The 20,377-nt window shown below is 44.3% G+C and overlaps 1 protein-coding gene across 2 annotated transcripts in view; it reads right to left on the bottom strand.

Moving 5' to 3' along the window:
* Positions 1-12,898, bottom strand: part of QSER1 (glutamine and serine rich 1) — a 44,389-nt gene extending 31,491 nt beyond the window's left edge. Inside the window, exon 1 of one of the 2 annotated variants that reach the window (XM_074543805.1) lies at positions 12,756-12,898. In XM_074543805.1, coding sequence (XP_074399906.1) covers positions 12,756-12,871 — 116 coding nt within the window. In that variant the 5' untranslated portion in view covers positions 12,872-12,898. Of the gene's footprint in view, positions 1-12,014; positions 12,152-12,755 lie in introns of those variants that run through there. The other variant, XM_014269922.3, reaches the window with a different exon arrangement.
* Positions 12,899-20,377: the final 7,479 nt, after the last annotated feature.

Below are 20,377 nucleotides of genomic sequence, written 5' to 3'. Positions count from 1 at the left end.
CCCATTACTCGGTACTTTGTTATGCTCTGCTCCAAAAGCACTTGGCCCTTATCTCTGATTATCACAGTCATTTCCCACTCCCACTGTCATAGGGAATGGCACAATGGAGTGATTACTGCTAGGAAATAATATTAATTTGACACGCAAATTTGGAAAAGAGTTCCCTCAAAGTATTTTTCATTGAAAAGATAAATATTACTCTAAAATTAAATGTAAGACATATCCTTGTTATTATTTGTCATTGCTGTAATAATGCAATCAAAAAGTGTGTATGACAATGGAAGTTAAATGATTCAAGTATTAATCTGATTTTTTTTCAACTGCATCAGCTGGGCTAATAAAAGATTTTTACTTCTCCAGTAAAATTTCTGGAAGAAAACTGTACAATCATTGCACCTCATTGTTACTAAAATACCTCAACCTTGATTTACAATTCCTTTTTGTTAGCCCAGATTAAACCTGTAGGAATAGACCCTTCACACATCTGTTTGCATTGCTATTCTCCCGATCATTTCTTTTCAAAGCATTCTTCAATCCAATCGTTTCATACAAATTCAGGTCTCCATCTGCAAAAGGTTATCCGGCCCCACTGCACTCAGCACCCTCCTCAGGTGCCAAGGCAATTATCAGGTTTAAGCTTCACACAAGTGAGGGATGCATTTCCCAACTTCACACTCACACTGAAGTATCATTTTTACATGGAAGCAAAATTTAGCTGCAATAAACACTGGACATACAAGTAAGTACTTTTATTTCTTTTACTTTCTTCAAATAACCATGCTCTCCTAGGCATCCATACAGAATAAAATACAGAAACAGAAAAGAAGCACTTTGCATAAGTATTTTTTTCCCCTTTCCATGTAATGATAGGATTTTTATTAGGTATTAAGCAAATTTTTTCATTTTTCTACTTTATTTTCTGGGTAAATCCTCATTACAGCTCATCAATTTTTAAGGTTGATTGATTGATTATTTTGATTTGGTGCTTTCTGGGGGGTTTTTTGGGTTATGTTTAGTTTAGTAACAACAATCATTCAAGTACCAGGGAAACACAATGCATCCATGGAAAGCAGACCAGAGGGTGCAATCCTTGTCCTTAGGCACTTGTACCTCCTGCCTGTCACAGGAAGGAAAACTGCCACAGAAACCCCCAGATGAAATCCCAGAGCTGTGCTCAAAGCGAACCTGGACACCCACAAGACAAGAGGGTGCACAGGGAACTCAGTGCCCCAGCACAAGCCTGACACCAAAACAACCAAGCCCAAACAACAAAAGCCACCAAGCCAGCGTGCACACAAGGCATCGGATCTGAGGCACAGCAGAAATTTGATCTCATTTTTGCCTCACTGAAAACAAGAGCTCCTGTGAGAAGATGACTCGGCACAGCCCCCTTCTAATGAAATCACCACAAAGAAGATTAAAAAGAACAGTGATAGCCTCGTACTGGCAAGAGAATACCTTTAAAATCACACTTGGCATTTTATCTTACTTGAGATATATGTGAAATAGGGGAAATCTCAAACTTCCCTCGCTATCCCAAAGCTCAGACACTTAGCAAAGGAGGCTCTCTCCAACCAGCTATTCAGCTGTGCTATAGCAAATTCCACTCAAAAACAGAAAGCAAAGCCATAAAACTGACAAATGCACTCCTAAATATCAAAAATGTCATCCAAGATATAAAAGATACAGAAACTGACACACAGCTTACATCTCTTTTTGTCCACTGTATTTGATTTTAGATGTGTAAAATGCAGTTCCAGGTTGTATTACCTGCTGGCAAGTACATAGTTAGGATTAATATTTAATAGCTTGAATATTAGATATTAGAATGTACAGTATATACAGAATAGATATTATAATATATAATTAGAATAATAGCTTTAATATTAGATACAATGTTTATTACTTTCCTTAAATACTTCCCTTTGTCATTTTGCCTTTACTCAAACATCTCCTGGAGAAAGAATGGAAGAGCATTATTTGAAAATTTCACTTGAATTTAATACGGATGAAAAGGAGGGTAGATGGCCCTTCAGCTGCTCATTGTAACAGCAAGAATTCCCTGTTTGCTACAGTCAAGCTAGAATGTAATTCAGCACCCAGGGGTTATCTGCAGCTCAGAATAAAATTAAAATTTAAAAGCAATGTTACAGGTAGATTACTTCAATCCAGAAATAGGTTTAATCTTGTATTTTAAAAAAGCCATGACCCTAAGAAGCAGAGGAGGGAGTTGCCCAGGAAGAAAGTTCAATACCATTAGTAACAGCAAGTCACTCCTGTCCAACACATTTACGGAAGTTTAAAAGCACAGAAAGCCCTTAAAAACAACAGAAAACAGAAATGGAGAATGTCTCAATAATTAATTCCAATGGAAAACAAATGCCTTCTCAGCCCAGAAACCCATTTCAGTGCAAAATATTTCTTAAATGTATACAATATGTGATTTTTCACTTCTATTTCCCAGCCACAGACATACTGGAGGGAGGGGGAAGACAGTGCAAACACAAATTTGGGTTGAAGCCTGAAAATGTTGGCAGGTTCAAGAAAAATGGGAAACCAGCCTACTCCCTGCATCTAATTCCCTTGATCCTCTCTTTAGATTATACAAGACAAACCTTAACATCATATTAGTAAAAAGAGAAAGAATATTTAACAATCCAGATCAGTGTCCATGTGTCCTGGGGTGACTCTGTGATGCTGAATTGATCCCCATTCATCTGTTCAGCCCAGAAATCAGTTTTATGCCTTTAAACCTAGATCTGAGACTGAAGAGGGGGGAGAAGGAAAAGGAGTGGAATTATTTTGTAACTGTATTTAAAAACACAGAGATTGTCTGCACACAGATATGTTTGCCCCACACTACAAGAAACAAAAACAAATTGCTACTTGAAAAATAAAGTCCACTGCTGAAAAATCAAAAGAAAATCATCTCAAACTAACAGCTCAAGGTACATAATGCATTCTTTTAAGTACAGCATACATCTTTAGCATTTGCCTTCTGTTCTTCTATTATAGCAAGCAAAAATAGATATTGATATTTTTAAGTATTATTAACATTATTCTTCAAGGTTGATACTTTTGTAAAGATGGCAAATACAGAATGAGACTGCAGCACTGAGGGAAGTCAGTAAAGCACAAAGGAGCAGCATTTTACTGACAAGCTCCAGTGTCTGTTGGTTATGGCACATTCTCCCTTTTAATGCAATTACACACTACATACCCAGTTATAGAATATTTCCCATCCTACCACACCAAAGGCAATCACCCTCCACTCTTTCATTAAAAATGAAGCTATAATGTTAATTTTCCCCTTCAACTCCAAGGCAGAGCCACCAAGAGCGTGGCTGAGACTGCCACAATGTGGGCCAAGGATTGCCTGGAGGTACTTGGGAGAGGAAACTCTCATTACTTCCTCGCTTTCTAGGAGCAGAGATAAGGAGCTTCTAAGAAATAGATTTTGAGGTAGAAAATTACATGCAGGGAGCTGCCTCAATAAGCAAAATTCACACTGTTCCTGTGATTCTTCACCTGAATATATATCACCTCTTAAGGAAATAAAGAGATTTTATGGCACAAAAGGGCCATCTCCCTTTTATTCCCATGTTAATGTGTCTGAACTCCTTATGCTTGATCCTTTTAAAAATGAAAAACAGGAAAGCCAAAATAGTCTTACTGGGACTTCAATACCTGAGTGCAAGTGCCGGCTTGTCTGATTAAGTAACCTGCAGAGTTCTTAACAACAAAGACAATATAATTCTGTTTAAAAAAAAAAATCAGTTAAACTCTGTCTTGAAAATATGTATGTGAAAACTAATATTCAGATAAAACAAGCTATTTATAAACTTCAACTCCAATTACTACTAAGTGACTGGACAAACTACTTTATGTTATTTTTTAATGCATGCAACCTAAACCAGCTTTCTTTATGAGGTTATTTATGGCTGAAATGCCATCTATATAACAAAATAATTTATTTTTTTAAATCAGAACTGGTAAATTTGGAACCGCTTCTCTTGGCTTTGACAAAAAAAATACTTTGTAACTTAACCAAAACAGAAACTAAAATTAAACTACTCTACAATGTCAGTCTAAAGCTCCTGATGCATGTTTGAAGATTTCAAGGTCTGGAAAGGAGCTTTCAGTGCTTTCCTGCTCTGAATATTCAAGACTAACTTTGATGTCCTTATTAAGACAGTATCATTTAAACAGACACTGTAACACATTCCTCCCAATTTGCATTATAATGCAGTGTCAGAAATAATTTTAAGACATTTGTTTGCCAAGCAGTGCTTTGGGGATTCATACATCTTCCCTGACAGCTTCTACTCCATCAGTGCCTGCAGAAACAGGAGTCCCATTATGGCCTGTTAGCTTCCACCACTCTAAGATCTGCAATCTTATTTTCTTGCCTTTTGAGACACTGGATTATTTTGTCACTACATTTATTTCTCTTCTCTTACCTTCCTTCTGTGAAAGAACTTTTGCTTTACCCAGCATAAAGAGAATAGTTGTGATTTTAAAAATTAAAAACAACTTCTCTCCTAGAGTTTTACTTACAATTTCAAGAGATTTGTGTAACAGACAGTAAATGAAAATCTAACACTTTTTCTCTGATATGTGATGCTATTCTGTTGCCAAAAGTGTACTTGGGGCATATTCAAAACTCTTCTCTAGATCATTCCAGTAGTAGTGGTTGAACACACAGCATAATCCTCTATTACAGCTGAGATACACACAAAAAGATTCCATTACTTTTAATAACAAAATCTTATTTCAATATATAAAAATCAGCAGAGCATTAGCTCAAGATGTGGGTTAGCCACATCAGAGCCTTAATAAAATCACAACTCATTTTACCTATTGAAATGCTTTTCAACCCTCATCCTCCCAGTTATCACAGCATTGCATTTTGTGGCCAGCTTGAGTCTTACCTTTAGGGTACTACAGGAATACTTGATACCCCATTTCTTACTAAGCCCTTTATCTCCCATTTCTATGGAAAGGATGATGCTGAAGCTGAGCTTTTTGTCACAAAAATAGGTGAGAAGTGCAGAAAGATGTGTGCTGTACACTGACAGAGCCATCTTACGCTGTCAGTGGGTTCCCTTCATCACCAAACCTTGAAGCACTTTGCAGTTCCACACCACCCATGGAATACCTTGTGCTTCAGTCTAGGGAAAGCCAGGCACAAGGAACAACCACTCTGATTTACAGCCCTCACCACTGAGTCCCCAGTACTGAAATAAGGCAGTTTCTCCAGGTTTGGTGAAGTTCAAATGCATCCCTGTGAAGAGCAGTGGGCTCATGGCTCAGAGCCATGGCCAGAATGGGGCAGCTGCTCAGTGACCACATCTGAGATCACACATCCTGCCACCCTACAGCCAAAAACCCGGGGCCATTGGATGGGCTCCGAGCCTCCCAGCACATCCACGTGGCCAGCACAGTGTTTTTTCCACACCCCACAACACACCACAAGGGCTAAGCAGCTCACATGAGCTCCTTCAGACTCATAACAAGAAGTTTCCCTATGACTAACACCACTTCCATCCCAATTTAGGAGGTGTGCCCAGGAAAGATCTAACATGTTAACAACACAGTTCATCATAAAACACAGCAGCAAAGAGTCCTTTACGTTAAAGGAAGCACCACAGGGTGTTATTAACCAAGTTTATAAGGAAAATTAGCATAGCTCTTGAATTTAGCTCTTATACCTCTTCACAAGTGCTCTCCTCATCCTAGACCAGGTTTAAATCTACATTTTTAACCTTACAAAGGGGACCCTGGCTATCATTTCATTTGCCACAAGTCACTATTGGGCTGAAAATACCAGATGAACCCAGTTGCTTGTGATTGTTTCAACCTTTGTTCCAAACTGTAGAAATACAGTTACAGCCACATGGCATTTCCTTTGAGATAGGAAAAATGACACTATATTAAACAAATTCATTGAATATGTCCTTGATAGTGATTTGAGCTTTCATGATGATCATGTCTAAACAAAACCAAGTGTTAATCCAGATCAAAACAGCATACACACATGAACTAAAAAAAATATCCTTTAATTGGTGAAAAAACTTAAAAACAATAACAAAAGGGAGGTTTTTAAAGGGGAAAAGATGAAAATCCCATCTCTTTCCAGTGGTGCTGACTATCAGCAAACTCCAGCTCACCAGTGCCAGCAGCTGAAGGTGGTTAGCACATGGCTGTGCTCAGAGCAGGGAGGACTTGGCTTTCTACAATCACTCTTTGCACAGCAAATGAACAAATGTTCAGATTCAAGAAAAACTTATTGGAAATCCTGTTCTTGGCAGACTCAGCAGAACATCCTGAAATGGGCCGAGCATGGGGATTGAAGGATTATTCACTGTCTAGCGCTGGAATTTTTGACACGAAGACCAGAGAAAGTAAACAGGATGTGGTGTGAAACACCAAGCTGCCATATTTCTGAGAGGGATTTCCTGGGCAGGAAAAAGGGCAGCATGGAAGGTGCAGCACAGCCCGGCACACTCAGCCTGGCCCAGGCTCTGACCCTTTGTCTGGCACGTTCTGGGTGACCAAAAGCTCTCAGAACAGCTTGCCAGACATCTGGAATGCTGAATGAAGGACTGGAGCCCTCCAACTCTTCTCCAGCTGAAAAAGAAGGGATCTCTCCAATGAAATCTAGCTGTGTGGCTGCCCCAAGTAGAACTCGTGCAGGATTATTAAGGAATAAATGCTCCTTAGTATCCTGCTGTGTAAACACTATTTCTCCAAGATAAGGATGCCTAAGGGTGCCTTCTTCCTGCTGAGCATAATTGGATGCACTTTTCCAAGTCCTAAGCAAGCAACACAGGTAGGCATGTAGAAGGAAGATGAAAAACAAGAAAAGCAATATGGGAAAGTAAAAGCTTGTCTAAACATATGTAGGTTCTTGCTGAATTGTTTTGGAATAAGAAACTTTCAAGTGTGCAGAAATCCAGGAATAAGAGCTCCCTGCCTCGTTTTGTAGCATCATCAGAGAGGTGCTGAGGAGGCTCTAAAGAATTTAAGTGTCCACTTAGCCCCAGGTCTGTCCAGGGCAATGAAACAAAAGAAGTCATGTAACAATGACAGAATAGCAAGCAGCAGTAAACCTAAAACCTATGAAATCTGCCCAGTGAGACAAATAAATCTAGTACTCAATAACCATGCACTCTGTCCTCTCAGAAAGTATTTCTCTTTGCTTAAAAATTCAAAGAATTTTCTTTTCTCTGCCACTTGCCTGGTACAGCAAGAAATGCTGTGCTGGAAAGGCTGAACTCTGCATGCTGCTCAAAGTTATTTTTATCACAGTTAAGACTGCTAAGGAAAGTCCGAAGTGAGACTATTAATGAATAAAAATGAATAAACCAGCCTTTTGACTGGTTTTTGTTTTGGTTTGTCTTGTCTTTGTTTGTTCAATGTATGGAATAGGCACTCACCATGCAAAGCAACTTCTTGACATGCAAATTTGTGAAAATATAACAAAGATATCCATGCAAAATACACCCACTCTATAAGAGCCCAAGTATTGTTTAGAATTACTATAGTTCAGGCATAGGTGCTTTTTTCCTGACAGGAACAAGGATTTTTCTAAAAACAGCCTCCTTCCTATGACAGCTTTATGCCAGAATCAGCAGCAACTCCAAGAAAAAAAAAAAAGGTGGGCAAAAGTGCAGAAGAAACAAGGTGAAAAGGTTGCTCTCTGTTGGGGTAAGGTAAACACACCTATGATTACAGTTAACAGGATGAAAGGCAAAATACGCACATGGGACTGAAACAGTTTTTGCATAGGTGGTGGGATACAAGTGGCCTGCTTGCAGAACAATGTATTCTGTACCCTGTGTGGAGGATGTTGGCTCCATGGGAAAGGGCTCCCATCTGAAATGTCACTGTGGGTGATCTGAGCACAGATGTGGCACCCAACTGACAGACACCAAGCGCTCCTTCCTGCCACGGAAGCAGGCAGCACAATTTCTGCGGGATGCTCATCAGTGACAGTGACACGGCAAGACTGAGCCCATCCAAACCCTGTCCAGAACCACTGGCCAGAATCCCTGCCAAGGCCACACAGCTCTGCTCCCTGCTTGTCCCCAGGTGCCACCTCTGGCTCCCAGCCCTCCAGCACAGACATCCAGCTGAAGCCGTTCACTGTTTCAGCCAGGAGGGTTTTCTCATGGATTGACAAACAGGACCGGCTCCCTGTGCAGTTACACAAACACCAAACAAAGACAAGGGAAGAGGAAGGGAGCCCCTTCCAGCAGCAGTGAGCCTGAGCAGCCAGTTCAGCCTTCTCAGGTAGCTGCACCCTCACACTCAGTCTCAGCTCACTCCTTCTGCAGATAATTCTTTATCACCATTTCCCACTGCAGCAGAATGACACACACTGCTTGAAATCTTCCACGTAAAGCTGGCATTAAATCTCACACAGGTAAGCAGCATCTAAATCCAAACAAGCCTGGCTGGCTCATTTTGAAACTTCAGCCAAGGTTTTGCAAGATGACCACGCATCTGCACCAGGGAAAAGCTGTGGGACACAGAGCAAGAATGCGTTCAGCTTCTGTTCAGCCAATCTTTGACCTTCCCACAGCTGTGATTTCAGTGTGTGCTGAATGCAGGTGAAAAAAACCAAAAAGAAAGGAAGCCAAACAAAAGCCAGCAAGTCCCTGTAAGGTATCTGCACTATGCCATGGACTACCTGTATTTATTTTGCATGTATAAATGTTTCAGATATAAACTATGACAGAAAGTTTGGTAAGATTTTAAAAGTGACCTACCTTTTTATATGTTTTTAAAATTTATTTAATGTTTCTGTGCCTTTTAATACAAAATTTTTAAGTATATTTCCAGATTATGAGCACACACTTGAAATACTACGCCATAGGGAACTTTCTGTAGAATGTGTTTAACAATAAACATTGGTTTCACCTTTCAGAACAATTTCATTTGATGAAAGAAAGTGTTCTCATAAAATATGCACTTACAGAGTTCCTATAGCTATGCAAAAACCCATTAGAATTTAAAATTGAGCCTTAACTAAAACACAATTATCACACAGCTGTTACAATAAGCATTAGTTTGACAGCTATGCAAAAATGAGTTTAAAAACCCATCATAACCATTTATCATAAAAGTGTAAGTCTCCCATTTATGTAAGTTTGCAAATGAACTATCACAGGAACTAACTCTTTATCTTAGATTAGCTGTTACAGACCACACTAACAATGCCAGTGCTATCTGTTGTAAAGAACCATATTGAATTAAATGACATAAAATCCCATATGCTTGGGTAGCACAGAGATGGATACAGACATAAAGGAACATCAGAGACTATGGCAATCACCATAAAATTTAAATCAACAACAAAGTAATAGTGATTGACTTTTAATCACATGTAGCAGATTTGAGTCTTAGAGCTGTGGTAAACACAGAACAAGAACAGTGAGATCTTTCCACTAGTAAAAATCCTTTTTTAAATGAGTACCTCCAAGTCAGAGAAACTCAACCAGAAACCTCATCCATTATCAGGTGTCTTCACATCTCCTTCCAAGCAATTACAACAGTTTCTCACACTATTACACATCAGCTGGTTTCTGAATACTCAATAATTCCTGAGCAAGCAGCAAGTAAGCATGGCACACCTTATCTGCTGTTCAAGAGCTTTTGGCCAAAAGAGGGTTTAAGCACAGAGGTGGGGTTTTCTGACACTATAGTAAAAGGCCAAAAGTGGCAGTGCACTCCTAGAACCAGCAGCAATTCCTTCTGATGCTGACAGGCTGTGTAAGGGGTCTGGGGGTCAGGAGCATCCCCTCAGCCCCTCCTACCAGGCTGCAGTATCCCAATGTGTCCCTGCTTAGGTACCAGAGGGATGCCAGTGATTTCCATCAGCTTCCATCCCAATCCACCATCTCCTATTCCATGGCAAGAGTTAGGTCACAGCAGGCCTGGTAGAAATGTCTTTGCAACACTTCACCACACATTTCCTTTGAGTTGATAAGAATAGAGGCATTGCACAGACAAAACAGTGCCTGCAAGAAATAAGAAGCAGGATAAAAACCAGATGGCTGAAGTGAAGCACAGGAAGACAGGAGCAATGCTTGTAGGGAGGAGAAATCATTTTGATGAGCTGAGACTGTGAACATGGCTCTCCACACAAAGGGAACAAAACCTGCCACGACACAGCCTGCAAGAGCATAACTATGAGATTTGAATGAAATATTGTCATCTGTATCACCTAAAGGCTGAATTCTTTTCAAGCAAGTACCAGATGAACATGACACACATTTTTTAATTTAACATCAGGCTAATGCAGCTTCAGTTGTTAAGATGACTACCTGTCAACCGCAATCAGAAACACCACTGTGAAAAATGTGATGTGATCTGTAACACAAGTCGAGGGCATGGACAGCATATTCCATATACCTCCACAATTTCCTTCCAGGCTGCTGCAAGCCTTGGCAGTGACAGGAATGACTCTTCCAGCCCCATTCCTCAGCAACTCCATCCATACAAAGACTCACAAGCACCTAAAGCCCAGACTCCACTCATTTCCGTGTCCAACATGGTTTCAATCCTTAAATCTGGCCAAAGACAGGCTATGTTAATTCTTGTTAAAATGACATGAACCCAAAGAAGCTAGTTCAGGAGAATTTCAAGCACAAAATAGGATTCATTATTCAGTATTTTCCCTGTTCTTGGTACAGTTAAAGAAAAAGTTTAAATGTTTCAACCAAAAATTTTAAATGCATCATTTGTCACCATGTATAGAACGTGGAGATGAAATTTCAAAGAACTAAAACAAAGTTTTTTCCACGTTGTTTCCTGAACCATAGTATAAATACTGCCATATCATACAGGGATGCAGTAATACTAATTTGACTGGTATAGGCAGCAGGCAGCGATCTAATGAGCTTCTGCATGGTACTTTTCTTGGGATTTTTCTCCATGCCATTGCTTCTAAAGAATTCCCAAAATGTACATTTAAGACTGCATTAACACGGTAGCGATTAAAAAGAATTTGCAAGATGTGTTGTAAAACCAGGGGATTATTTTAAATATCAAAAAAGAAAATCCTGTAAAATCCAAGTTCTGCTTCTGCACTACCTATTCTTAAATGACCTGGGAAATCCAAATCACCTCCAAACAGCTGGCATGACCCTCAAGAGGTGATGAGAGCTGGCAAAAGCAATACAGAAAGGACAGGTCACTGACTTCCACTGAAATCAACATAGCAACACGACCAAAAGCACTTCAGTGGTCAGGAAGAAAAATTGGAAAGAATTATATGGAGACCTTACTTTGCCATGCAGGCAGCTCCTCAGAGAAACTGGCTAAAGAGCTTGACGGGGCAAGGCCAAAAAGCTGCAATTCTCTGTGAAACAGGGAATGTACAGCCTCACTCACATCCCAGGGAGCTCCTGAGATCTTCTCACTGCATCTCAAATGCAACGTGCACAAATCAGGAAGGGAAATTGACAACTTGGAGGAAATCTGAAAGAAATCTGGGAGAATAACTAAAGTAAAGAGAAAAAAGAAAAAAAAATCTCTGGCAACAAACTTCAAAAGATTATGTTATTTTTATTAAGAAAAATAAGTAAAGCAAGAAATTAATTAGAATTCATAAGAATTCATACTCGACATATTTTCAGCATGGATGAGGCTATAAACAAGACTCAGTGGCCAGAAACTAAAGACAGCCTTCATCATATCAAAAATACAACATAAATCAGTCACTTGTATACTTTACTAAGAACTGCGCTGAATTTTGGCTCATGGGAAATTTTTAACTACACCTTCTAAAATGTAAACTCTATTTTCAAACACAGATTGGGGGGGGAAAGAAAAGTTCTATGGCCTGCATTATGAAGAGGTCAGACTAGATGATTGCAACAGTCCTTCTGACCTGATAATCTATTAATCTTATCAGACATGTCTGACCACTTTCAGAACCAAGTGCAAAGTCATCTATCAGCGCACCTATTTCGACGGGATATTTTTAGCCCGAGATTCTCTTTTACCTTTAAACGCCGTCGAGATGGGAACTGCAGATAAATCAAGCGAGAGACATAAAAGGCAGGCGATAACGAAAATCTCATCGCCTAGAGAATACTCCTTTTAGTTGGCAGAGTTACACAATCAAAAAGCAACCCGAAGCCAATAAGATAGCCCGTATTTTCCCCGCACTTCCCGGAACTTTGCAGAACTCTCCGCGGGACTGAATCGCTCCAGACAAGTTTTGGCTGAGAGGAGGAGGCTCCGCACGCCCCGGAGCAGCGCTTAAGAGCGAAGAGCTTCGCCGGGCTCAGCGGAGCGCACACCGGCGGAGAAACGGACGGGCGCGGGGGATGCCGGCGCGGCGCGGCCGGCCCGGTGCCCCGGCGGGCAGCATTGTTCGGCCGGGCAGCGCCGGTGCCCGCGGCCCCCTTCGCTCCGGGAGCCGGCCAGGGACGCGTGAACTCTTGAACCCGCGCCGCAGCCCGACGCGAGCCTCCGGGGCGGAGAGACCGCCCGCCCCGCCGCCAGCGCCGCCGCCAGCGCCGCGGGCCGCCGGGGACAGCGGGGAGCCCGCGCCGCCGCCGCCCCCCGCCCGCCCGCCGGGACGCGGCCTCCGCCGCCCCGCCCGGCCCGGCCTCCCCGGGGCCGCCGGGCCCCGCTTGCCCCCCGCCCTGCCCTGCCCCGCCGCCGGGGCCCCCTCGGCCGCCCTCGGCCAGGCCCCGGCGCGGCCCCCGGCCTTTCGTGCCACTGCGGACCCTCCTCACCTGGGCTTGAGGCTGCCGGCGCCGCGCTCGTAGGCCCAGGAGGCGGCGGGCGGCGCGGTGCCCGGGGCCAGGGGCTCGGCGAAGCCGGGGGTCGCGGGGTAGTTCCTGTCCATCATCGGGGCCGCGGGGGCTCCGCGGGGGCCCTGCGCTTTTGAGGGCGGCGGGGACCGAGCGGGGCGGGGGGGGAGCGGCGCCTCATCCGGGGCGGGCAGCGCCGCGGCCCCGTGCGGCCCCCTGCGCTCCGCTCCCGCTCAGCGGCGGGCGGCGGGCGGAGCTGCGGGCGGCGGCGGGGGCTGCGCGGCCGCCGGACCCATGTCGGGCTGCGCGTTCCCAGGATGCTCCTCCCCCGCCAGCGCACTGGGGCTCACGGGCTCCGTGGCCGGGGGCAGGGAGGCCGCGGCGGAGGGGCCGCCGGGGCCGCCGCCAGCAGCGCCGGCGGGGGGAGCGGGAGCAGCAGGAGGAAGAGGAGGAGGAGGAAGAAGGAGGTCTGTGACTCGCGGACGGGCGGCCGCGGCCCGAGGGGGAAGCGCGGCGGCGGCGGCGGGAGCAGAGCGTGGCGGGGGGCGGTAGCCGCCACCGGGGCGGGGTGGGGGGGCTGAAGGCGGGGACGGGCGGGGTGGCGGTGTCGGGTACGGGGGAGGCCGGTTCCTCGGTGGAGCGAAGCGCTGGCGCTTTGTTGGAGGAACCGGGGCGGGGCCATGTTGTTCCCGCGGAGGGGAAGCGCCGCCAGCCGCGGGCTCCGGGGCCGCCGCCGCCGCCAAGATGGAGCCCGGCAGCCGCCCCATTGTAGGGCGCTTTGTGGGGCCGCCCGCCCGCTCTGGCACCGGCACCGGGCGCTGACGCCGCTCCCCGCGCCCGGCCGCCTCCCCCCGCGGCGGGGAGCGCCGAGCCACCGCCTCTTTATGTGTCTGTATGTCAGAGCTTCCCAAAGACCCGGGCATTCCCCATCGAGAAGTCACCGCAGGCCTGAATGGAATCGTATGATGGCATCGCAGACTGCTTTGGATTGGAAGGGACCTGGAAGATCATCCAGTCCGATCCCCCCTGGCATGGGCACGGGCACCTTCCACTAGATCGGGTTGCTCAAGGCCCCATCCAGCCTGGCCGTGAACACTTCCAGGTTTGGAGCAGCCACAATTTCTCTGGGTTTTCCAGTGTCTCACCCTCCTCACAGTAAATAATCTCATCTTAATATCTCATCTAAACATCCTTCCAGTTTAAAGCCGTTGCCCCTTGTCAATTGCCCCTTGTCAGTTGCCCCTTGTCAGTTGCCCCTTGTCAATTGCCCCTTGCCAGTTACCCCTTGTCAATTGCCCCTTGTCCATTACCATATGCCCTTGTGAAAAGTCTCTTTCCAGTTTTCTCGTGTATGCCAAAAGCCAGCTAGCAAGAGAGAATATCTATCTATTCGTTCTTTACTTTTATTTAGTCTAAATTTAAATGGTAAAACTTCCTACTTTAGCTAGGACTGGCTAAAGCAGTTTGCTTTTATTTAGAGCAGCCTAAGCCACCTGGTTTGTAGATGGTAAATTCCTGTGTCTTTTGCTGAATGGTTGTTAAAACAAAGAATAAGAGAGACGGGCACCATCTGCACTGAGCAGGGTAGCAGTGAAGGAGACATCAGGATGATGAGTGAACTGCGGTGTCTTGCTTTCCCTGCAGATTGAAGATAGGCAGGCCGAGATGAGCAGGAGGAATGTGCCTCAGAGGTAAAGATGAGGAACATGCTCTTGGAAAGAGGGTGACTGCACCTGAAGGCACTGCTCAGAAGAGGAAGGTGTATGCTAATGAGCGAGTAAGTCTTTTGAAGATTCAGTTTGTAGCACTCCAGGCAATTCTGAACCACAGACTGAAATGAATTCTGTAGTGAAATGCATTTAGAAATTTGGCTACAGCCAATCAGATTAGATGTTAAAAAAAAAAGCTGCAAAAAACCTCAACATTGGAATGAAAAGACGGAGTGATCTGTATTAAATGAGAAAGAAGAAATGCATGAGACTTTAGGAGGAAAAGCTGAGGTTCTGCTTTTCTCATGCCTCATTTCAAGAAGCAACAGCAGGAAGAAATGCAGCCATGGATGGGGGGGAAAGAAAGGTAAGTGTGAAAGTCATCAGCACTGAGGAGAGGAGCGAAGTCACCCAGAGGCCAGGGCAGAGGCTGGAGGGAGAAGCAGCAGCTCCCCAAAGCCAGAAACCAGCAGAGTGAGTTTTCCTCGTGTTTGCATAAGTTAGCACCTGTGTTGCTTGCAGCTGGAGGAGCCGTGAGGGGGGTGGGAGACTTTCTCTCCCCGGGAAACGGGAGGGTTGCTGGTTTACATATGAACGAGGCCTGATGGCAGCAAATGACTCCAGTTGTATGCTAATAGTGCAGCGTTTGCGCTGCTGATGCTGCTGAAAGTGCCGTTTCCAGTGGGGAAGGACCCACAGTTTTTTATTTCCCTGCAGGATCTCCACTAATCGCCATTATATTATTACACTTAGAGCACATTGCTTCCCTCAAGTGGGGCTGAGAGAAGGGTGATACATGGAACTGATAGGAAATGCCTTTTCCATCTACTTGTAGTGTCTGGTTTTCTAGAGTGAACATGTTGCTGTGGAGTTTCTTGTCCTAAATTTGGAAGGATGTGTTAATAAATTGTAAAACTGCTAGTGTCTTGTTTGGTTTTTTCTTCAAGTAATGGCAACATGAACTGTAAAGAGTGCCATTATGTTGTTTATTTCCATTACAGAACTGCTCTAAAGTGAATGTGGGGGTGGGTACATGGCTGTAAAATCATGTTACACGAGAAATCACAAACAAGAACCCGTCCAGATTTGCAGGCAGGGAAATACAGACAGTGCCTTCATACCACTAAATGAACCACAGACACTGTGCTTCCCTGAGCATTGCTGGAGTAGATCCTTTTTGCTGGCATTCAGATAGTGAAGTTGAGTGAAACAGAATTTGTGACAGCTGTTGTTAAGTTTAATTTCTTTTACATGGTTTTAATAAAGGTGGAGGAGACTAAAAGCTTAATCACTGATGTCCACTACCATCAGATAAAGTCAGTTTATCCAGTGATTTGCTTTTCCTGTGTATGAGGTCAATCTTGTCCTGAGATCAGCCAGGGAGACTTCCACGGCTTTCTCATTAAACTGACCCCTGCTGCTCGTTGCTGTCCTCTGTCTAGGAAATCTTCCTCCAAGCTTGTGCATTTTATCTTTTTGTAACAAATGGTATTTTGTAACACTTTTCTCTAGGACAACAAAATAGTATGTTGAGAGTAAGTGCTTTCACAGGATCCTGGTACTCAGGAATCTTACAGGCAGCTTTTCTGAAGGATCTGTTCAGGGATAGAAAGTGTTCATTGATAAATCATGTTAATTAAACTTTTTTTTAATGTTAGGATTAAAGTGTACATATTAAAATTTGCATTTAGTAGTCATGTTAGGTGTGTTAATGATTCTGAAACTTGGAATCTTGTCTTAATAAGGACTGGTTTTGTTTCAAATGCAGCTGTTACTTACTGTTTAGGAACTCAGCTTTAGTGGGCTAAAATGCCTTCTGAACTGTAGTGCATAACTTAGTGCCTGTGGCCAGTAGTGATATTTTATGTGCTTCTCTCTGAAGTCAAGAATTTAATATAATAAAAATATCTTGCTGAAACATAATACAATTTTTCTCTCTACGTAAGACCAAAATCTTAAGTTGAAGCACTGTAACACAATCTGTGCAGTGTACCAGCTTGGAGTACTACTGATTTTTTTTGTTTCTCATTTCTTTCCCTAAACAATGAGTCTCCACTTGGAAAAAATAAATCCTTTATGGAATCAAAATTATCATTTGATAGCTAGGAGACAGATATAAGTACTTAAGGTTACACTTTAATGGGAATCATCTGCTTAAGGTCTGAGGAATGATCTCCATGTGCTGCTGCCTCCAGATGTGGCATGGCAGCAGGGCTGGGCTGCCTCAGCTGCTTGCTGACAACTCAAAGAAGAAAGCCTGGCTGTCCCTGCTTCCCTTCTTTACCCTCTCACTTCTAGTGATGGGCTCTGGCCACAGGGTGAGTAATGAATTCACTCCACTGGCTTCCCTTTTTCACCTTCACCTTTTTCTGCCAGAGGTGATTTTCCTGTAATGTTGCTGAGCTGAGTCAGCTGGCTCAGCTGTAGTGAGCAGCCAGGAGGAGATGACAGGGGAGTTTTGCATCTCGTGGTGAGATGTTGTCTTGGCTGGTGGTATATTCCACATGGGAATCTCTGGAGTCCAGGAGTGCACTCTGCAGACAGTGCTGGGCTCCTCTGCCTGTGTGACACTTGAGCCAGAATCAAGCCAGCTCTGTTGGAGAGCTGTGTGAGCTCACACACACTGCCCCTTAAGGAAAATTTCCTGCTTCTCTTTAAATCATTCACTGTCGCACAAGGCTGAATGGCAATATTGCTTTTTGAGGTCTGGTTACATGTTTAGAGTGAACATAGACCAAATGAGATGCAGGATCAAGCTAAGGAATAGTTGGCACTTTTCTGTGATTTTATCATAATTAAAGCACTATAGCAATCACAGATCCAGGGCCAAAAATCATGCTCCAGTTCATTATTGGCATCAATGTATTTATTTGTAACTGTTATATTTATTTATTAGCTTCTTTGTTGCACAGTGTGCTAGAATTATTACATATGTTACCAGAAGAAAATGTAAGCCAGTGTTTGAGTGTGATTGTTTTTTATATTGTATAACATAGAATCATAGAATGGCCTGGGTTGGAAGGAATCTCAAAGATGGTCCAGTTCCATCTCCCTTGCCATGGGCAGGGGCTCATTCTGCTATCCCAGGCTGCTCAGAGCTCCATCCAACCTGGCTTTAAACACTTCCAGGGATGGGGCAGCCACAGCTGCTCTGGGCAGCCTGTGCCAGGGCCTCCCCACTCACACAGCAAGGAATTTTCCCCTAAATCTAATAGCTGCTCTTTTTCACTGTAAAGCTCCCCCTTGTTCCGTCACTGCATGCCCTTGTAAAAGTCCCTCTCCACTGCTCTGGCAGGCTCCTTTCAGGCACTGGAGGGCACAGCTGGGTGACCCCAAAGCCTTCTCCTCTCCAGGCTGAGCAACCCCAATTCCCTCAGCGTGTCCTGGTATGAGAGGTGCTCCATCCCTCTAATCCTGGTGCTGTGCTCTGGGCTTACTGCAGCAGCTCCCTGTCCTTGCTGTGCTGGGAGCCCAGGGCTGGATGCAGAGCTCCAGGTGGGATCTGAGCAGAGCAGAGGGGCAGGATCCCCGCCAATCCTGGTGGGCTCACTGCAGCAGCTCCCTGTCCTTGCTGTGCTGGATGCAGAGCTCCAGGTGGGATCTGAGCAGAGCAGAGGGGCAGGATCCCCTCCAATCCTGGTGGGCTCACTGCAGCAGCTCCCTGTCCTTGCTGTGCTGGGTGCAGAGCTCCAGGTGGGATCTCCCCAGAGCAGAGGGGCAGGATCCCCTCCCCAGCTGCCCTCAGGCTGCTTTGGGTGCAGCCCAGGCTGGCATTGGCTCTCTGGGCTCCAGCTGCACTGCTGGCCCATGTCCAGCCTCTCACCCACCTGCACCCCAAGTCCTTCTCGCCAGGGCTGCTCTGGATCTGCTCATCCCCAGCCTGGACTGGTACCAGGGCCTGCCCTGGCCCAGGTGCAGCACCAGCCTTGGCCTTGTTAAAGCACAGGAGATTTCCATGGGCCACCTCTTGAGCTTGTCCAGGTCCCTCTGGATGGCAGCCTGTCCTTCAGGAGGGTCACCTGCACCACTGAAGGATGGGATGTACAAGACTGGCTGTCACCATTAGGTCACACATCACACACACGTGATCAGGGTCCAAGATAAAAAGTTTTTATTTGTGTTCTTCAGCTTAGATACTTTTAACAAAACATGATCTTAAGTCATTAACTACATCACAATAACTTACTATATTCATTGGTGCAAAGCAATTAGCGTCAATATAATTGGCAAAAGTTCTACAGAAGTTTAATAAGACATGTATAAACATCTACTTATGCATGTAGTCTAGCTTACAAACATTTCCATGTATCTTTTCTAATCTGTTTCCATGCTGACAGCCTTGTCTTCTTCCTTGCTGTGGATACACTGGAAAATCATCAATTGTTATTTCTTCCATTAACTCAGCTTTGCTTGCAGGCCAGCTGTCAAGCCCCTCCATACCTGGCTCTGCAGAAGAACAACGTGGTATGGTACAGCTTTAATGGTGTCATGAGTGTCAGAGCACCAGGCTGGCAGCACAAGGTGCCTGTGCTTTTGACTTCCTTTTCACTGCAGGTACAACAAACCTGGCTCTATGCTGTTTTTCCAATGTCTCTCTATCCCCAGTGCCTCCTTTCAAAGAGAGCATTGCTCCTGTACTTTGCTTTTCCATAACAGACGATGCCTGGTTTTGGGCTTGTTCTGGCTCTTCCGTTACGTTTCCATGCCAAAATATTTTTTCTCTTCCTTTAAGAGGCTTTCAGCTAAACCTGTAAACTGGGCTTTGCAGCAAAATTCTTATTGTGCTTTAGGGCAATTTTTGGTGGACTGAAGAGAATCATGGAAGAATAGTCAGATGCACATGCTGGCTCAGCAGCTTCACCTGTTATTGATGGAAGAAATGAGTTAAGGGCAGAACGTGCAGTTAATGGTGCAAGTCTGAGATTACAGCTTGGTTGTTGCAAGTGGACAAAAAGGATTGTATTTCAGCACATAATAGTATTTTATTTTAGAACTATCACAGTATCATAAATAGTTTTCTAACATACACAAACACCTTAGTGCTTAGCTTTCACTGGCTAACCATGTGTCAACAAAAGCTTTAGAAATTAATTTAATGAATACCCTCGTGCTGAGAGAATGAATCTTCACAATTGTTTGGAAACAGTGTTTTGGAGACTTGAGGACATTCTTTTTCAAAAACTAATGTTTCAAACATTAAACAATCAAGTGACTTGAATATATCTAATCAGATGAAGTTTGAAGAAGTTCAGGCCAAAGCTGAATTGGGTCTGATGTATCAACACATTGTGAAAAGTGCACAAAATGAGATTTCTGCAGCACATGTTTCTGTTGAGCACTGTTGGACAGCTACACATGCTGGATGCAGCACCTTTGTGCAGGCTGTGGCTGCTGCCAGCCTGTGGTATCCTGCATGAGCAGGAATGAGTGAGTAGATCAGATAGGCAGTAATAACATGAGTTTTGGTTAGGCTTGTTATTAATCACTGGCTGCGTTGTTTGTTGTTGTAATTGTGATTCTGACCAAAGCAGAAAATTGCAGTTGCTTTAACAGATTAGATTCTGCATTTAATTTGGCATGTGGTCTCTTTAAACATGAAGCTAGGCATTAAGATATGTGTGAATAGGGAAGAGAGTGCTGCCTTTCAAAGAGCACACTCTGTCTTGGAACCTCACAGCAAATGCTCTCCTTTGAATTTCTTCACTTACATTGCTCTGTGCATTTATTTGAAAACTTGAGTATGTGTACAAACAAATGAAGCAAAATCTTCAGAATTCATTTTATTGAGCTAAAGTTGATCTATGAAAGCTTGACTTCTAATATGACAAAAGATGATGGAGAGCTGGTGCAAAGCTCATTGCAGCAATGAGAAGATCTTGTTTCCTTCTTTTTCCC

The sequence above is a fragment of the Zonotrichia albicollis genome, chromosome 6 (genome assembly GCF_047830755.1).
Source record: "Zonotrichia albicollis isolate bZonAlb1 chromosome 6, bZonAlb1.hap1, whole genome shotgun sequence".
Taxonomy (NCBI): domain Eukaryota; kingdom Metazoa; phylum Chordata; class Aves; order Passeriformes; family Passerellidae; genus Zonotrichia; species Zonotrichia albicollis.
This window is presented reverse-complemented; position numbering and strand designations above follow the sequence as displayed.